The sequence below is a fragment of the Notechis scutatus genome, chromosome 4 (genome assembly GCF_049901735.1).
Source record: "Notechis scutatus isolate UNSWTSFEM ecotype Mainland chromosome 4, rNotScu1.2, whole genome shotgun sequence".
Lineage (NCBI taxonomy): Eukaryota > Metazoa > Chordata > Lepidosauria > Squamata > Elapidae > Notechis > Notechis scutatus.
The window spans coordinates 166179085-166199335 of NC_142012.1; the positions used below are offsets into that span (position 1 = coordinate 166179085).

Genomic DNA, 20251 nt, shown 5'->3' on the forward strand with positions numbered 1-20251 from the left:
AAGGAACAAAGAGAAGAGAAACACAAGAGGCACAACAGCTGGAAACATGGCCCCACTTACGCTTGAGAAGGATCGAAGGCTGGGGCGGCCGAGGTGGCGGCTGTCCTGCAGGAGCGAGAGAGAAGAGAGAGAGAGGAAGAGAAGAGAAGAGAGAGACCGCAGCGAAAGGGAAAGAAAGATAGCAGTGCGTTAGTGGGTGGCTTCACGCGAGGCGGGAGGAGCAGAGGGAGAGCATAAGAGGCGGTGCACAGGGAGTAAATTGATAGGGCCAGGAATGACCCCCTAAGGCAGTGATGGAGAACCTCTTTGCTGTGGGGTACCGAAAGCACTTGTGCATGCACTATCGTGCGCGCGCATGTGCCCCGCCCCCCCTGCGCATGCACGCTCAACACTGAGCCCCCCGCCCTCTTACCTGCATTGCAAATGCACGCACCTTCCCAGTTGATTTTCAGCCCGCTTGAGGCCGTTTTTGCCCTCCCAAGAGGCTTGGGAGCCCGAAAAATGGGCCCATTTTGGCACTTCCGGAAGGCCCGTTTTTCGGCCTCCCCAGGCTGCAGAGGCTTCCCCCTCGAGCCTCCAGGAGGGCGAAAATGGCCTCAAACGGGCAGAAAATCAGCTGGGAGGCGAGCGCATGCGCAGTGCAGGTAAGTTTGGCTGGGGCTCACGTGTCCACACAAATGGCTCTGCGTGCCAAGCGTGACATAGGTTCACCATCACAGCTCTAAGGGGTCAGGGAGAGGTCTCACCCCCTAAAGGGCTCCCAAAATGGCCTGTTTTTTGGTGGTTTTCTGGGCCATTTTCAGGCTGTTTTGGGGGCTATTTTCAGGCCGTTTTCAGGCTGTTTTTTCATGCCCAAAATGGCCTGGAAAACAGACTGAAAACTGCCCTAAAACAGGCATAGTAGCGCCTGAAAATGGCCTGGAAAAGGCCCCCAAATAGCCAAAAAACAGGCCTATTTTCAGACCATTTTTCATGTCAAAAATGGCCCGAAAAACAGCCTGAAAACGGCTCCAAAAATTTTCATGCCAAAAATGGCCCAGAAAACACCCTGAAGACGGCCCCCCAAAAAGACTGAAAATGACCCCAAAAAGGCCTGAAATGGCTAAAAACCAGGCCTATTTTCAGGCTGTTTTTCATGCCAAAAATGGCCCGGAAAACGGCCCTAAAACAGCCTGGAAAAAAGGCCCGAAAAACAGCCTGAAATGGCCAAAAACCAGGCCGTTTTTCAGGCCTTTTTTCCGGCACTCCGATACCTAAGAAGACCAGCTGGCTGGCGCGCATACACCAGAAACCAGGAGAGGAGCTTTTATAAAGGTGCTGGGAAAAAGCCTGGTCCTCGCACTTATGGCCGTTCCTCACACTTACGACCGCCGGGCCACCCACATGGTTTGGATGCTTGGCAACTGGCTCCCATTTTACGGCCCAACTGTCCTGCGATTACATTTTGAGAGTTTTTCTGGCCCGTTTTCCAGCAACGAAAACAGCCCTTCGGTACAATGGGTTCGGACTTACGACTTCTGGGTTTCACTTTAGGACTGACAGGCACAAAAATGGTGGCAGAGCCGGGTTCGAACCGACTTACGGCCGCAAGTACTTTATGACGGAAATGCCCGTCCCGACTGTGTTGGCCCGTTAAGTTGAGAATTACTTGTATGGGAATCTTTTGAAATGGGGTTCTGCAACAAGGCCCTGAAAGCGGAAGGCACTGCAAGTGAGAGAGAATAAGGAAACACACCGAAATGCCCAGGAACCCGTTGCAAAGATTTTGTCTGAGAAAATAGCCCTCTCTCGAATGGTTAGATGTGCTGGCACTACAACTTCCATGGTTCCCATCCATCCAGGAGGAGAGGGCCGGCCCAAGAAGCACGGTTGGTGCAGGCTCCCCATTTTTACTCTGCCTCAGAGTATCGGATGCCCCCTGAGCTTGGATTTTTTTTTCCTGACAGACGTTTCATTATCCAACCAGGTAACATCATCAGTGCTAGAAGGAGGAAAGGTTTGCAGAAAGGAGGAAAAGGGGACCTTGGTACTCTCTTTCTGAGCTTGGTGGTTTTCTTACAGACGTTTCATTCTCCAACTAGGTAATATCATCAGTGCTAGAAGGAGGAAAGGTTTGCAGAAAGGAGGAGGAGGAGGACTGTGGGGTCCCTGCTATTCTCTGAGCTTGGTGGTTTTCTTGCAGACGTTTCATTCTCCAACTAGGTCAGTGCTAGGAGGAGGGCATCAGTGTGGAGGACCCCAGACGCAAGGCATTCTGGGTCTTGCAGTTCTGCAACGCATGCACGCCAGGAATGCAGAACTGGCTCAGGTAACAGGTAAAACGTTTAGGATACAGAGTAAGAGAGTTGGAAGGAACCTAAGAGGTCTTCTAGTCCAACCCCGGGATGACCTTTTTTTTAAAAAAATAACTTTTCTTACTTTTTGTCCTTCCTGGGAGCTGCGTCGGCCTAGCTGTGTTCAGATCCAATCCTAGGACATCCGGGGGGTCCATGGGATTTCCCAGGTACAAGCTGCAGAAAAGGGATGATGGGGGGAGAAAAAAAGAGAGAGAAAAGTTGAAACAATCTATTTATTTGTGGCATCTCTGATCCTTCTTTCCTTTCCCTGGTTAGTTTGGAGCACATATACCCTGTTTCTCCAACAATACGGCCTCCCCCAATAGGAAGTCCCAGCATGTTTTATAGGCATGAAATGAAATTAAGCCCCTCCCCACAAATTAAGGCCTATATTAAAACATGCGGAATGGTGGGGGCTTGCCGTTAGGAAGTACTTTTGTTGCACACCCGGATATGGTGCTGCCTGCGTTGACCCCGATACGAAGTGCCCCACCAACGCCGAGGTCAACATCCAAGCCGTGCCGCTGCCCGCCCACGCAAAGATGCAAGGGGGAAATTAAGTCACCCCGAAAAGATGGCCTAGCCATTTTTTCGGGCTCAAAAAAAATAAGACCCGGCCTTATTATATGAGAAACACGGTATAACATGGAGCTTCTAGCTCAGGGGGTTTGCAGAGTTGCTGTCCGGATGGGGTAGCTCACCTAGAGGAAAATGTATGCGTTTGGATGATATATATATCAGTAGCGCAGGGGAAAAGAGCAAACATAGTTTGGTCTACTGATTTAAGGTCTAGAAACCAGGAGACGGGGAGTTCTAGTTCCACCTTAGGCATGAAAGCTGGCTGGGTGACTTTGGGCCAATCACCAGGAGACGGGGAGTTCTAGTTCTGCGTTAGGTACAAAAGCCAACTGGGTGACTTTGGGCCAATCACCAGGAGATTGGGAGTTCTAGTCCCATTTTAGGCATGAAAGCCAGCTGGGTGACTTTGGGCCAATCACCAGGAGATGGTGAGTTATAGTTCCGCGTTAGGTACAAAAGTCAACTGGGTGACTTTGGGCCAATCACCAGGAGATTGGGAGTTCTAGTCCCATTTTAGGCATGAAAGCCAAATAGGTGACTTTGGGCCAATCACCAGGAGACGGTGAGTTCTAGTCACACCTTAGGCATAAAAGCCAGCTGGGTGAGCTTGGGCCAATCACGAGGAGACAGGGAGTTCTAGTTCTGTGTTAGGTACGAAAGCTGGTTGGGTGACTTTGAGCCAGTTCCTAACTCTTAGCCCAACCCACCTCACAGGGTTGTTGTTGTGGACAAAATAGGAGGGATGGAGGAATATTAGATATATTCCCTGTCTTGTGTTATTTATACAAATAATAAAGACAGGATAGGTAGATGATAGATAAATAAGAGACAGAAAGGAAGGAAGGAGGGAAGGAGGAAGGACGGAAAAGGCTTCCTTCCTTCCTTCCCTCCCCTTCTTCCCTTCCCCATCTCTCTCTTTCAAATTAATAGTTTGAAAGTAAACTCATTTGTCAGAATAGAGCTGGAAGGGGACCTTGGAGGTCTTCTAGTCCAACCCACTGCTCAAGCAGCAAACCCCATACCATGTCAGACAAGTGACTGTCCAGTCTCTTCTAAAAAAAAACTCCAGTGATGGAACATCCACAACTTCTGGTGGCAAGCTGTTCCACTGCTTAATTGTCCTTGCGGTTTGGAAGTTTCTCCTTAATACCAGGTTGCTTCTCTCCTGGATTAGTTTCCATCTCCTTCCTTCCTTCCTTCCTTCCTTTCAGAATCATAGGCCTGCAGGGGACCTCAAGAGGTCTTCTAGTCCAACCCCCTACTCAAGCAAGAGGCCCCATACCATCTCAAACAAGTGGCTCTCCAGTCTCTTCTTAAAAAGCCTCCAGTGATGGAGTACCCACAACTTCTGGTGGCAAGCAGTTCCACCGGTTAATTTCTCTCTCTCACTCTTACGAAGTTTCTCCTTCATTCCAGATTCCCTAATACATGGCTCACCGGTGACCAAACCAACCAAACTTCTGGCTTTGCGCAACACCCCCGGCGCCATAAAACACGCCCCGTTTTGCACAATATGCTGAAAGAGCAACCCAACACCCAGCCACACACACACACACACACACACACACACACTCATTGTTCACCCTGAATCCAGGGTTGGGAAACCTAGAGGCAAGTTTGTGGCCTGAAAAATATATATATATATATATTTTGTGTTGTCGGTTGTGGGTCACCCAAGGCTGTTTGCGACGAACCAGTTGGACAGGCCATCCAAACGCTGGTTTTGGGTGGCTCAGCCCTGGGGGAGTGCAAACCACACAACCACACGCTCAACAACTTATTGGCAGCAGGCCAAGCTCAACGCAACCCAACCCAACCCAGCCAGAGTTGTGCAACGACAAGGTGGCTTAGGGGTGTGCGCAACTCGGGCGGCCAAAAAAAAAAAAACCAAAACCAAACGCCCACGCCCCAAACTTATGGCCGGCCGACATATCTTTCGTTTCATCAATAAAAGCCGGTGTGAAAGGTAAGGATTTGTCTCGAGGAAGGAAACCGCCTTCCTACACAGGATGTGGTGGATGGGGTAGGGGGAGACAGAATAATGGCACGTCCTGCCCATGCAGATTTCGCACCCAGGGCAAACGGCAGCGACGTGTGGGCGCAGGAGCGAGTCGTTGAGTGTCTTGGAAAGGAAGTGAAGCAAAAGGTGTGTGTGGGAAGGAATCTCAAAGGTTCTTTTCAGGAAAAAGACCAAGTACAAAAAAAAAGTTTGTGGAAGCTGCACAAACAGAGACAGTTCTCGCTCGGCGGTTGCTTTTTCTGCGCACAAAAGTTCCTTTATTTTTCAGGAGAAATAAAAGCCTATTTGGCTCCCCCCCCCCCGTTATACTTACTCATCAATCTTATCGGGGAACCCCCAGCTCTGCTGAGGGTTGGTGTCGCCATGGCCCGTGTGGATGAAGCTGTTCTTGAGTGGCTGGCTGATGTCGTGGGCGGACAATCCCGCCACGGAAGTCACCGTGTTGCGTGGGAATTGACCCACCTTCAGCGTCCGCTTATTCTGGCCGCGCCACCAGTAATTCTCCGCCCTAGGGGGAGAAAAAAAGACAGAACCAGGTTAGCGGAAAGACCGAAGCAAAGGAAGTTTAGGTTTGGTGGGTGGGTCCCTTCCTTAAACTGGGATCCCCCCACTCCAAGATTTTGGAGATGGGGTCCACACACATCTGGGTTTGTTTGTTTGTTTTTTGCCAGGTTGGAGAACAGTGGCCCATCACAGTTAAATTGAATTTACCCTCTTCCTTTTTTTAAAGATGGCTCTGTTGATCAAGAGGACTAGTGACATGGAGTAGGGTTCACATTTTAGTACCAAAGATTCTTAAAGCAAATCAATCAATCAATCATCTATCTATCTATCTATCTATCTATCTATCTATCTATCTATCTATCTATCTATCATCTATCTATCTGTCTGTCTGTTTGTCTATATTTCTTTCTATTTATCTAATTTCTATCTATCTATCTATCTATCTATCTATCTATCTATCTATCTATCTATCTATCTATCTATCTATCTATCTATCTATCTATCTATCTATCTATCTATCTATCTATCATCTATCTATCTATCTATCTATCTATCTATCTATCTATCTATCTTATTTCTTTCTATTTATCTAATTTCTTTCTTTCTTTCTATCTATCTATCTTATATCTGTCTGTCTGTCTGTCTGCGAAATGCCACTTGCGCCTCATCGCAAAATCTCCAAAACCGTAAAGCCTACAAACCTGAAATCTGGCACATAGGGTTCCTCTTGACTTCTAGGGGCTCACTAAGAAAAGATTTTTCAAAATGACCATCGGATCATTAGTATTTCATTAGCATTTCTTATACAGCAATTAACACGCTCTGATGCTAAGGAGATCTACTCCTCCTCCCCACCTGAAAAAAAATCTCTTCCAAATGAAAAACATAAGCAGAGGAGTTTTAGTTTCAGAGCAGCAAGCAGCTTTAGTACAGAGCAGTTGAGCTAAGCCATGCCCAGGCTCCTTGCTGTCTCCTTGCTCAAACAGCAAATAATCTTTCAGTTTCCAAACAGCCCTCAGCTCTCTCACACACTGACAGGACGCTAGCCAGGTGAATACCGATGGATGCTGGTAGGCAGAGGCAGAATTTTTTCCCCCTTTATTTTGTCCCCAAAAACTAAGCCCACATAGTTTCGTAGCGAAGCACGGGGATCGAGTTTATACTCGAGTTTATCTTTATGCTAAGATAAAACCAGAGGCTTTTTTCTTTGGGGTTCCACGGAAAAAGATTTGGAACAAAATATGGGGACTCGGGGAAGGCTTGCCTCTTTCCAGATCTCAACACAAATTGCATCTGTTTCAGACATACGACAGGAACGAGCACACATACACAAACCTACTCACACACAACCCAGCGCCTTTTGCATCTGACGCCCGACGACAACGACCGGCCCTAGAGACCGCATTCACACAACAACATGGCCATCTCGATCGGGTCCAGCCCTCCGTTGGCTGGCTTGGGACTACAGATAGTTCTCGACTTAAGACTATGACGGAGTCCAAGGTTTCCATCGCTAAGCAAGATGATGGTTAAATGAGCGTTGCTCCGTTTTATGACTTTCCCCGCCACCGTGGCTACGTGAATCCCTGCTGTTAGCAACTTAGTTGTCCAGTGAATCTGCTTGTCAGAAGGTCGCTAAAGGAGACGGTGCGACCGTCATAAGTATGAGTCAGTTGTCAAGCATCCAAATTTTGATCGTGGCACCATGGGGATGCTGGAACGGTGGGGTGAAAAGCCATCATCAATCTCTTTTTCCCCCGCAGTGCCATCACTAAACAAACGGTCGTAAATTGAGGACTACTGAGAAAACCACCAGGGGTGGTTGCGCTTAAAAAAGGGGCCCCCACCCCCCGCCCCGGAAGGCCCCCGCCCCGCGGGAAACACCTCCCCCCCCCCCCCTTTCTGTTTGGCTCAGGAAGCCATCAAGGGCCCCCCATTTGTTGCAAATAAACCTCATCCCAACCAATCCCATTCCCAGCCCAACCCCAAAAAAAAAAAAAAAAAAAAACAAAAAAAAAAAGAAATTTTGGAACAAAATAAGGATTTGACTGCAAGAAATAACTGGGCGGGGAAAAATAGAACTTATACCTGAAATGTTGCTATTAGGGATAATCAGAGGTGATTACAAGAAAGAAATTGAAGGCATAATAATTCATATATTGACAGCAGCTAGAATAACCTATGCTCAAAACTGGAAATCAAGACAGTAGTCCCATATAAATCAGATAACAGATAATTAGAGTGGGAAGGGACCTTGTAGGTCATCTAGTCCAACCCCCTGCCCAAGCAGGAGACCCTACACCATTTCTGACAGATGGGAGTACAATATCTTCTTGAAAGTCTCAAGTGATGACGCTCCCACATCTTCCGAAGGCAACTTCTGTTCTTTACAGATGAACAGAGCTGGAAGGGACCTCGTTAGGTCATCTAGTCCAACCCCCCGCCCAAGCGGGAGACCCTACACCATTTCTGACAGATGGCAGTCCAGTCTCTTCTTGAAGGTCTCAAGTGATGAAGCTCCCACAACCTCCGAGATCAACTTCTGTTCCACGGGTGGATTGTTCTCCCTGTCAGAAAGTTTCTCCTTATTTCCAGGTTGAATGTCTGCTTGTTCAGTTTCCACCCATTATTCCTTGTCTGGCCTTTGAGTGCCTTGGAAAATAGCTTGACCCCCTTCCTCCTCTCTGGGGCAGCCCCTAAAATATTGGAATAGTGCTATCCTGTCTCCCTGGTCCTATATATAATTCAATCAATATGGAAAAGCCGATGTCACAACGTATTGCAAAAATGGTAAACGTGATTTGTTTTTAAAATGGTCAAACTTTTAATCAAATTTAATAAAAAAAAAGATCAGAAAAGAAAACCACCAAGGGACCAGATCAGACTGGTGATGATCAGGTTTTTGCTGGCCAAAAATTCAGCCAGCTGATTTGCGATTTGGAAAAAAAAAAAAAGGGGGGGAGAGCATCTCCCAAATAAACCATGGTTTGCCCACAGACTAATCCCGGGATTGTCTTAAGGAGCTCCTGTGCATGCAGGAAGCCCTTTCCTCTCCTTCTCTGCCCACGCCGAGGAAATGAGTTGGCAAGGCTTGTCAGGAAGGTAAACAGGAAACTTGGGCAGAGCCAGCCGGCCGGCCCCACGAAGAATGACTCACAGGTAACCTCAGGAAACCACCTCCCCCGGGAGGAACCAGGGCTGCTGTGGGGCACAAATGACCAGCTGTCCACCAGCTCTCTCTTCCCCAACAGTCAGGAGTTTGCCAAAAAAACCAAAATAAATAAAAGAACAGCATTTGATCCGGAGCTTCAGTTATTTGCAAGCAGAACATTTGATTTTGTTTTTGTCAGTTTCAGGGGGGGCTCCTGAAGACGGTTTCTAGTATCCCCCAGTGTGCCAGAAACACGGGGCTGCCCGGGACTGCAAAGGGACTCCTTATCGGCCTCTATTCCTTTGCTCCCTATATTTTATCCATTTAATTCAGCCTCTCCCCCAAAGCCTTGGGAACTTTTAAGGTGTGCAGACTTCAACTCCCAGAATTCCCCAGCCAGCTAGGCCGGATTCTTTCTCTCTTTCTCACTAAAGTGGAGCGATTGCAGAGAAAGGGATTACAAGAGAGCAACTAAAGCTATGCTGGCTGGGGAATTCTGGGAGTTGAAGTCCAAATATCTTAAAAGTTCCTGAAGTTGGTGAATAATGATTTAGGGAGTGTGTGCAAATGAACAAAATAAGTGTCAAATCAAAACTCTGCCCTTTTTTTTCTATAAGGAGTAACGAGTGTTTCACTTGCCATGGCTCTTTTGACTTTTTTGACCTCCCTTGCCTCAAATACCCCTTTGCTTAACCTGCCCTGTTAAAAATTTGCAGCGCTAATGATTGACTAGGAGTGGAACTGGAGGAAGAGATAGTGAAGGGACCAATGATAGCTTGGGCGAAGAACATACGCCGTAATATAAAATTAGATGATTGGGAAAGGTTATGGACCAAAAAAATTACAAATTAACATTGTCAACAGCGTACAAAGAAAATCAGTATAAAATGTTCTATAGATGGCATTTTTTTTTAGCCCCAGCAAGATTGGCAAAAATATATCCAAATACAAAATCAAGAGTGTTGAAAATGTGAACAAAAAGATGGAACGGTTTTTTCACGCGTGGTGGCAAACGCCCCAAAGCTAGAAAATATTGGATGAAGATAGAAAGATGGTTACAGGAGATAGCAGAACATCAAATAGAATTTAAACCTGAAATATTTTTTTATTGGGAATAATTAAAGGGAAATTTAGCCAACAAATCCAATACATCATATTGCATATAATAACAGCGGCGAGGATAGTTTTTGCACAGGGTTGGAAATCAGAAAGCATACCACCCAAAGAGGTGTTGATGCAAAAAATATTAGAATGTGTGGAGATGGACAAACTTACAACAGAAGTAAAAGGCAAGGGAGGAATCAGAATACTACGTGGTTTGGGATAGATGGTATAAGTGGATAGAATTTGATTGCTTATTGTACCCTATGACTATCACTGTTGTACCTTATGATGCTTGACGAATATATTTTTCTTTTATGTATACTTGGAGTATTTGCACCAAGACAAATTCCTTGTGTGTCCAACCACACTTGGCCAATAAAGAATTCCATTCCATTCTATTCTAGAACATAGGAATAAGGATTAATGTATAGAAATAGGAATAGGAAGTTGTGGGAGTGCCATCATTTGAGACTTTCAAGAAGAGACTGGACTGGCATCAGTCAGAAATGGTGTAGGGTCTCCCGCTTGGGTGGGGGGTGGGGGTTGGACTAGATGACCTACAAGGTTCCCTTCCAACTCTGTTCATCTGTTAAACATCTGTTTGAAATAAATGTAAATATATGTAATATCGATGACACAATACTGTTAACAATGTAAATAGAGATGTGTAATTTTAAAAATAAATAATAATAATAAAATTTGCAGCGTTGGCTGCAAAGACGTTAAGCTTGGTTAGCCTTAAACCCAGTTTGTTTGTTTTTTTTGAGGCTTGGAGCGTTCGGCTTGATCGCTTTCTGAGTCAGCAAACAGGTTGATCTGCACCCAGGTAGAGTGCCTTGGGGGAAGGCAGCTCTACTAGTTTAACTGGAGCTGAAAAGGACAACTCGCCAACGACACTCACCCGGAGTTTCTCCTCCCTTGATGTTCGAAGCTACAACGGCACCGGAAAAGAATGGACTTGGGACTGGGTTTTTTCACACTTACGACCGTTGCAGAATCACATTATCAAGTCAAACACTTGGCAACTGACTCATACTTACGACAGTCGCAGAGTTCCGGGGTGGCGTGATTCCTCTTTTGCGACTTTCCGACAAGCGAAGCCAATGGGGAAGTTGCATTTGCTTAACAACTGTGCGACCCACTTAATAACTGTCATGATTCACTTAACAACCAGGACGAGAAAGGTTGTAATACGGGGGAAAAGCCCACTTCATGCTTTCCTTGCTTAGTAAATAGAAGTCTATTACAGTTTTAAATCCAGGACTACCTATATTTCAGATTTTTTAAAAAAATACTTTGGAAAATATTGAAAACCTGTTGCAGGGGACCGATCTGCTCCCCAGTCTGTGCAGACCATGGGATCTGTAGTCCTGCAGATTAAAGAGATAGGCAATTTAACAGAATAACAGAGTTGGAAGGGACCTTGGAGGTCCTCTAGTCCAACCCTCTGCTCAAGCAAGATGGCGAACCTATGGCACACGCATGGCACAGGCAAGCTGCAGGCAAACTTACCTCACGGCGCATGCGTGCGCCTCACAGCTGATTTTGGGCTGGTTTGAGGCCTTTTTCGGCCTCCTAGAAGGAAGCCTTTGCAGGTTGAAAAATAGGCCCGTTTTGTCACTTCCTGTATTTCCGGAAATACCGGAAGTGACAAAACGGGCCTATTTTTTGGCCTGTAAAGCCTGCAGAAGTGGGAGGCCGAAAAAAAGGCCTCAAACGGGCTGAAAATCAGCCGGGAGGCGCAGTGCAGGGAAGGGGGGACTGATGGGGAGGATTGCGCACACCTGTGCAGAGGGTGGGCTGCATTGCCTTCCGGGGGCTGGCACGCAAGCATGCACATACAAGCGCGTGCAAAATTTTTGGCCCAGGAGCCCAAAAAAGGTTAGCCACCACTGCCCCTATACACCATATTCCAGACAAATGGCTTTCAAATCTCTTCTTAAAAACCTCCAGTGTTAAAGCACCCACAACGTCTGGTGGCAAGCAGCTCCACTGGTTAATTGTTTCTCACCGTCAGGAAATTCCTCCTTAATTCCAGGTTGCTTCTCTCCTCGATCAAGTTTCCACCCCATTGCTTCTTCTGCCTTTAGGTGCTTTGGAAAATCATTTGACACACACACCCCTCTCCTCTTCTTTGGGGCAGCCCCTCAAATATTGCAAAAGACTGCTATCATGTCACCCCCCAAGTCCTTCTTTTCATTAAATGGGACATCCTCCCAATTCCAAGGGAACTTTAAAAAAAAGCACGGCCTGTTTGTTTGGCGTCCTTCGCAAAAGACATCCCTGGGCTCCTCCAATCTGTGACGTTGTAAATCAGGATTAGAAGCAGGTAAACCCGACGGCAGAGACCCCCAAACTTGGCCACTTTAAGACTGGTTTCCTTCAAGTCCCAGAATTCTGTCCAGCCATCATAGCTTGCTCTTCTCTTGTAATCCCTTCCTCTGCAATCTCTCTCTCCACTTTAAGGGAGGTTAAGGGAGAAAAGATCAACGCCCTGCGGCCTTGGGAATCGGGAGATTGGGAAGCAGGGGTTCACGTACTCTGGGGAACCCCAACTGCTACCCCCACCATGCAAGCCCTACTCATAGGGCCGCTCCGACACCCCGCCGAGAGATTTGAAGCACGCAAAGGGAGATAACCTGGGAACGACATCGCACCCATCACAATGACAGGGGATTCTTGGCCTGCTCCTCCAGATGTTTCATGACCAGGCTAGATAATATTATCAGGGCTAGGAGGGAGAGGGTTTGTGGGGTGGAGGAAGAAGTAAAGAGGAGGAGGAGGAGGAGGAGGAGGAGGAGGAGGAGGAGGAGGAGGAGGAGGAGGAGGAGGAGGAGGAAGAAGACAACTGTGGAGTCCTTGGTGCTCTCTGAGCTGGGTTGTTTCCTTGCAGACGTTTCATGACCCAACTAGGTCACATCATCAGAACTAGAAGGGACGGGGGTTTGCAGAGAGAACTGTGGGTGCTTTCTTGAGCTGGGTGGTTTCCTTTCGGGCGTTTCATTACCCAACTAGGCAACACCTTCAATGCTAGAAGGGAGTGGGGGTTGGCAGGGAGGAGGATGGAAAAAGAGGAGGGTAAGAACGGTGGGATCCGTCGTGCGCTCCGATCTTGCTGGTTTCCTTGCAGACCTTTCGTAACCCAACTAGTTAATATGATCAGGGTGGAAAGTGAGGGGAGGAAGGAAGGAGGACAGTGGCTGTGAGGTCCGTGGGGCTCTCTGAGCTGGCTGGTTTTCTTGCAGACGCTTCGTGACCCAATTAGATAATATCAGTGCCAAAAGTGAGGGGAGGGGGGCAGAACGAGGAGGGAGGGAAGGGGAGAAGGAGTGTAGGGAGGAGGGAGGGGAAGGAGGAGAACTGTGGGGTCCTTGGGGCTCTTCTGATCTGGGTGGTTTTCTTGCAGACGTTTCGTGACCCAACTAGGGAACATCATCAGGGCTAGGAGGGAGTGAGATTGGATAGGAGGAGGACTGTGGGGTCCTTGGGGCTCTTCTGAGATTGGTGGTTTTCTTGCAGACGTTTCATTACCCAATTAGGGAACATCATCAGGGCTAGAAGGGAAAAGGGTTTGCGAAAAGGAGGAGGAGGAGGAGGAGGAGGAGACGACAACTCTGGGGTCCTTGGTGTCGTCTGAGTTTGGTGTTTTTCTGGCAGATGTTTCACGACCCAACTAGGGAACATCATCAGTGCTAGAAGGCAGTAGGGGAGGAGGAGGAAGGAAGGCAACCTTGGTGGTTTTCTTGTAGACGTTTCACGACCCAACTAGGGAACATCATCAGTGCCAGAAGACAGAAGTTCTCTCTCTCTCTCTCTCTCTTTTTGTCATAATCTCACCGTACGGTCCTCACAACATCACACAAAACAGCAATTGACTTCGGAAGTCATGTGCCCTGTGGCGGCACCACTACAATGCTTACAACGACACTGCTCCGGCGGGTGCCCTGAACACCACAGAAAGGGTTCGCAGGGGACCCCACATCACCTGGCTAGTAGTCTCCAGTTTTGGAGGAGTCTGAATTTTGAGTAACCACTCTCTGATTTAATTTTAACAATGGGTTGTGTGGTTGGCTAAAAGACTATGGGCCAAAATAGCCACAAAACCGTGCAGGGCTCTCACTTACTTAACCACATCGTATGCGTTTCGGTCCCAATTACTGTCGTAAGTTAAGGACTATCCGTGCAGCTCTTGAGCCATAAACCGTGCCAAAAATGGAAAGCTTTCTAACAATCATGGTTTTCTTTTATGGGGTGTTAGCAAGGAAGACATAGCAACAGATTAAACATGTAGTAGGACTATCCAGGTATGAATGCAAATTTAACTCTCTCCACAGGTCGTCCTCCAGTTACGATTGTTCATTTAGTGACTGTTTGAAGTTAGAACAGCACTGGAAACAAAAGGACTCTGGGCCGTTTTTCACACTTAGCGACCATTGGAGCATCTCCATGGACAAGGGATCAAAATCCAGGCGCTTGGCAACTGACTCATACTTACGACCGTCGCAGTGTCCCAGGGTCCCCTTTTGCGATGAGCCAGTCAACGGGGACAGCCTGACTCGCTTAACAACCCTACAGTTGACTGAGTTATCAACTGCAGCGATTCACTTAACAACGGTGTTACACTCATCTGTCACCTGCAGTGGTTGAATCCACAGCAGCCAGAAAGGTCGAAAAATGGAGCGGAACTCGCTGAACTGTCTCACTTTACGACAGAAATCCTGGACTCAACTGGGGTGTGTGTGTGTTGTAATTCGAGGATGACCGGTGATCAAATTCCACTTGTGTTTGGAAGTGGAGGTATAATTGAAAATCCTATCTAAAACATTAAAACTGTTTTTTGCATCTCCCCAAGCCCTCTGCTCTTTCTCTGACTATAATAATAATAATAATAATAATAATAATAATAATAATAATAATAATAATAATAATAAGGAGGAGGAGGAGGAGGAGGAGGAGGAGGAGGAGGAGACGACAAAGGTTTGGTTCATTGACATTGCAATACTTGGTGATGTACAAACTGAAGATGCGCAGCAAGAAAAAATCACAAAATATCGGGATTTACAAATTGAAGTTTGGAAAAATAAATCGTGTGTTATCCCAACTGTAATTGGAGCCCTTGGAGCAATACCTGAAGGGCTGCCTCGCTATTTAGAAATTCTGAATTTATCAGACTTGAATACCCCAATTCTACAAAAAAACCACCCTACTTGGAACAGCTTATATCCTCCGACGCTACCTGAACAGTTCCTAGGTCCCTGGTTAGGACTCGAGCTGTTGAACTACCAACCAGCCCCAAAAGGCTGTGAATCTCACACTATAAAGATTAACCAATAACAATAATAATAACGATCAATCTTTTTCTAAAGTTTCCACAAATCTGCCGTTCAAACCACGTTTAAAAGGATGCTGGTTAGCTGCAACTCCATCTCAGATTAAGCCCAAATGGGGTTTTAGAGAACCAGTGAAGGAAGTTTTCTCTGGTCCCCTTGCAAAATTTACATCCCGCCCCTTCCTTTTCCAGGAATACACGTTTTCCCCTCCAAAAAACCAACCCTGTGAGGTAGGCCAGGCTGAGAGAGATGAGAGGCCCCCGCAGGAGGCTTGGCTGAGGGAAGACTCGAATCCGAGTCTCTGTACTCCTACTTCAACACCCAACCATAAAACCACAGGTGTCCCTCTCCGAGCCAACTCCCTGCAAAAGCCATTTCGCAACAGGGTAAGAACCTGAAATGCCATAAAGCCTTTCGACGAAAGGAAAAGTGAGACGAGAAGGACAGCAAATAAATTTCATAATGAATGAATGAATGAATGAATGTGAAATCCAAGAAAGAAAGAAAGAAAGAAAGAAAGAAAGAAAGAAAGAAAGAAAGAAAGAAAGAAAGAAAGAAAGAAAGAAAGAAAGGAAGGAAGGAAGGAAGGAAGGAAGGAAAGAAGGAAAGAAGGAAGGAGTGTAATGAAGGAAGGAAGGAAGGAAGGAAGGAAGGAAGGAGTGGAATGAATGAAGGAAGGAAGGACGGAAAGCAAAAGCAAGTAAATAGAAAGAAATAGGTAAATAGGAGGGTAGGCAAGGAGATAGAAATATGTAGGTAGACAGATTAATACATGACAGACTATAGATAGATAGGTAGGAAGGTAGATAATGATGGGTAGATGGGTAGGTAGGTAGGTAGATAGATAGATAGATAGATAGATATAGATAGATAGATGATGGATAGATTGATATAGATATTAGATAGATGATGGATAGATAAATTGCTAGATAATGGATAGATTGATATAGGTATTAGATAGCTAGATGATGGATAGATTGATACAGACAGATGATGGATAGATAGATAGATGACTTATGACCACAATTGAACCCAAACTTTATGTTGCTAACCGAGACAGAGGAGTGAGTTTTGCCTCATTTTGCAAACTTTCTTGCTACGAGTCGTTAAGGGAATCACTACAGTTGCTGTCAACGCGGTCGTTAAGTGAATCTGGGCTTCCCCTTTGACTTGGTTGGTCAGAAGGTCGCAAAAGGGGATCACAGGACCCCGGGATGCTGCGACGGTCGTAAATATGAGCCAGTTGCCGAGTGCCTGAATTTCGATCACACGACCATGGGGGGAATCCTGCAACGGTTGTAAGTGTGAAAAACGGTTGTAAGTCCCCTTTTTTAGTGCTGTTGGAACTCTGAATGGTCACTAAATGAACTGTCGTAAGTCGAGGACTATCTGTGGTCCATTTTGACCCAGTTTCCTATCTGGAGGGCACCAAACTTGGAAAAGGAAGATTTAAAACCACTAGAGATATTTTGTCTACAGACTTACAACAGTTCCATTTAGTGACCGTTCAAAGTTACAATGGCACTGAAAAAAAATGACATATGACCGTTTTTCACACTTACGACCGTTGCAGCCTCCCCGTGATCCAAATCCAGATGCTTGGCAACCGTCTCGTAGTTATGACGGTGCCTCTGTCCTCCCAGGATCCCATTTTGCAACTTCCCGAGGAGCCAAATTAACAGGGAAGCCAGACTCACTTAACGACCGGATTACCAGCCTATCCACCGCAGCGATTTGCTTAACAACGGTGGCAAGAAAGTTCGTAAAGCGGGGCAAAACTCACTTAACAAGCGTTTCACTTTAACAACGGAAATGTTGGGCTCCGTTGGTGTCGTAAGTCGAGGAAGAACCTGTATATTGCGTGGAATTCAGAAACGCACACCAAAATATTCCCCCCCTCAAGCATTAAAAAAAATTTATAAGATAAAAAGGTGGTGCACTCAAATGGGTGACTAAGGGGGTAATCTGTGGAATTATTAATATTAAGATGGAATTTATTGAATAATGAAATAAGAATATCTGATGAAATGGCAAATGTGACAGATAAAAGCACAAGAATAGAGTGAATATAGAATAAGAAATAAGGAAGTTTAAGATGTTATATAAAGAAGATAAGAGTATAATTAAAGAAAAATAGAACAAGTTATATGAATTAAAATTGGATAAAATAAAAGTAAACAGTATAAGAAAACTTTTGAAAACTTATAGAACATGTAAAATGCAATGATAGGATAAGAAACTGAATACGTGAGATACATAGATGGTCATGTTATGGTCATGTTTGTATGGAAATGTAAAAACCTGGAATCACACTGTTCACCAAAAGAGATGTAAAAGATTAAAAATTTTAAAAAAACTTTTTGGAAAAATAAAAGCATTAAAAAAATTAAGAAATTTGATTTTGGGTTCCCTGCCCCCAACAAAATCCCCAAAATTCACATTTCCTTCCGAGAAAAAGACACTCAATTCCTCCTGAATTCCAGGCATTTCTGCTTTTGTATACCACCCCCACACCCCAGAAGCTAACCCAACCGGCGGAGTTCACTCAACACAGCTAATAACAGATGATCAAGAATTGGAAGGGAACCTTGTAGGTCATCTAGTCCAACCCCCTGCCCAGACCCTACACCATTTCGTGTGTGCAGGTCAGACTGATTCCCGCAGGGAACGCATTCAGACAACAGGTTAAACCTCAGCCGAGCATTTCTATAGAACTCCATATCATTTCCCCAAATAAATAAACAAGCAAATAAATAAATAAATATAAATAAATATAAATAAACTCATGTTTGGGGAGGGGGGGTCTTGTGTGTGAAAGTCATCCTTTCGGGGCAATCAGCAATGCCAAGACTTGTGCCAAACAGGGGAAAAAGAAAAATAGCAAAAAGAGACTTAAGGATAGAATCGTAGGATGGGAAGGGACCTCCCAGAGGTCCTCTAGCCCAACCCGCCGCTCAACGAGTGTCCTTTTCCTTCTCCCGCCATACCACCCTCCCCAAACCTCCCCACCTGGGTCCTGCGGAGTGCAATCCCCCCCCCAGTGGATCCCTTCCTGGGTCACCTGTCCTGCGGAATTCATGCCCTCCCCAGTGGATCCCCTTCCTTTTTCCGATCCGGTTTGTGTTTCTCAGCTTGCCGTCTCCTCCTTCCAGCCTGTCGGTCTCTTCTCAATGCTGGAACAAAAAATAAATAAAAAACCCACGGCACCGGCAAGGCCTGCCGTGATGTAATCTGGGTGGAGGGACTGGCATCGAACTACTACGCCCAGCCTTTGCTGGCTCCGGTTACAAAAACCGCCCTCCCTGCAATTAAAGGACACAACACAACACAACACTCCACTCCACTGGCTGGGCTGGAAGCAGCCAAGCCCTCAAGACACACAATCTTGCCCAGGAGGTGACTAACCACAGCCGGATGGTGCCGGAAGGGAGGGAGGGAGGGGGCACAGCAAGCTATTACAGGGTCCTCCCCCCCCCCCCCCCATACCAATCTCCCAAGCCCAGGTATCTAGTTCATCCTTCCCTTTCGGTTTCGTTCTGAATAACAGAATTGGAAGTGAGCTCGGAGGTCATCTAGTCCAACCCCCTTGCTTAAGCAGGAGACCCTGTAACATTCTGGACAAATGGCCGTCCAATGTCTTCTTGGAAACCTCTGTTGATGGAACATTCACAACTTCCATCAATCAGTCAATCAGAATAGAGCTGGAAGGGACCTCGGAGGTCATCTAGTCCAACCCCCTTGCTTAAGCAGGAGACCCTGTAACATTCTGGACAAATGGCCATCCTTGGAAATGTCCGTTGATGGAGCACCCACAACTTTTGAAGGCAAGCCGTTCCTCTGATTAATTGGTCTGAGATCAGGGAAGCACGGAGTTGGAAGGGACCTTGGAGGTCTTCTAGTCCAACCCCCTGCTTAGGCAGGAAGCCCTACACCACTTCAGACAAATTGGCTCTCCAGTCTCTTCTTAAAAACTTCCAATGTTTGCAGCAGCCACCACTTCTGGTGGCAAGCAGTTCCACTGGTTAACTGTCCTCACAGTTACGAAGTTTCTCCTTAAATTCCAGGTTGCGTCTCTCCTCCATAAGTTTCCATCCGTTGCTTCTTCACCTGCCTTCAGGTGCTTTGGAGATTAAGTTGACCCCACCCCCCTCTTCTTCTTTGGGGCAGCCCCCTCAAATACTGGAACATGCTATCATGTTGCTCCTAGTCCTTCTTTTCATTAAACTAGACAGACCCGGTTTTCTTCAGCTTCACACCCTGCCTGCAGTGCGGGGCTGGGCAGAGGAGTTGTAACCAGGGGGAGAGGATGAACCGAGGAGGGTCCCAAGAGGGGTCCAGATATTGAGGTGGGCCGCAAGGAAGACATAAGGGAAAGTTTCCATAACTCACTAAATCAATAACTCTCAAACTTGGCCACTTTAAGACACGGGGACCTCAACTCCCAGAATTCCCCAGCCAGCATATCTACCACCAGGAGACGGTGAGTTCTAGTCCCGCCTTAGGCATGAAAGGCAGCTGGGTGACTTTGGGCCAATCACCAGGAGACGGGGAGTTCTAGTCCCGCCTTAGGCATGAAAGGCAGCTGGGTGACTTTGGGCCAATCACCAGGAGACGGGGAGTTCTAGTCCCGCCTTAGGCATGAAAGGCAGCTGGGTGACTTTGGGCCAATCACCAGGAGACGGGAGTTCTAGTCCCGCCTTAGGCATGAAAGGCAGCTGGGTGACTTTGGGCCAATCACCAGGAGACGGGGAGTTCTAGTCCCGCCTTAGGCATGAAAGGCAGCTGGGTGACTTTGGGCCAATCACCAGGAGACGGGGAGTTCTAGTCCCGCCTTAGGCATGAAAGGCAGCTGGGTGACTTTGGGCCAATCACCAGGAGACGGTGAGTTCCAGTCCCGCCTTAGGCACGAAAGCCAACTGGGTGACTTTGGGCCAATCACCAGGAGACGGGGAGTTCCAGTCCCGCCTTAGGCATGAAAGGCAGCTGGGTGACTTTGGGCCAATCACCTGGAGACGGGGAGTTCTAGTCCCGCCTTAGGCATGAAAGGCAGCTGGGTGACTTTGGGCCAATCACCAGGAGACGGGGAGTTCTAGTCCTGCCTTAGGCATGAAAGCCTGCTGGGTGACTTTGGGCCCGTTCCTTTCTCTTACTTAAGGGATTAACTTAAGAAATGCAATGATTCACTTCACAACTGTGGCAAGAAAAGTCGTAAGAAGGGGCAAATCCC

General features: G+C 46.8%; 1 protein-coding gene across 1 annotated transcript in view; it reads right to left on the reverse strand.

Moving 5' to 3' along the window:
* TNK2 (tyrosine kinase non receptor 2) overlaps positions 1–20251 on the reverse strand; it is a 65643-nt gene that overhangs the window by 9044 nt on the left and 36348 nt on the right. Inside the window, 3 exon segments of the mRNA XM_087965578.1 lie at positions 61–105; positions 2419–2510; positions 5249–5443. Of these exon segments, the coding sequence (XP_087821704.1) occupies positions 61–105; positions 2419–2510; positions 5249–5443 (332 nt within the window).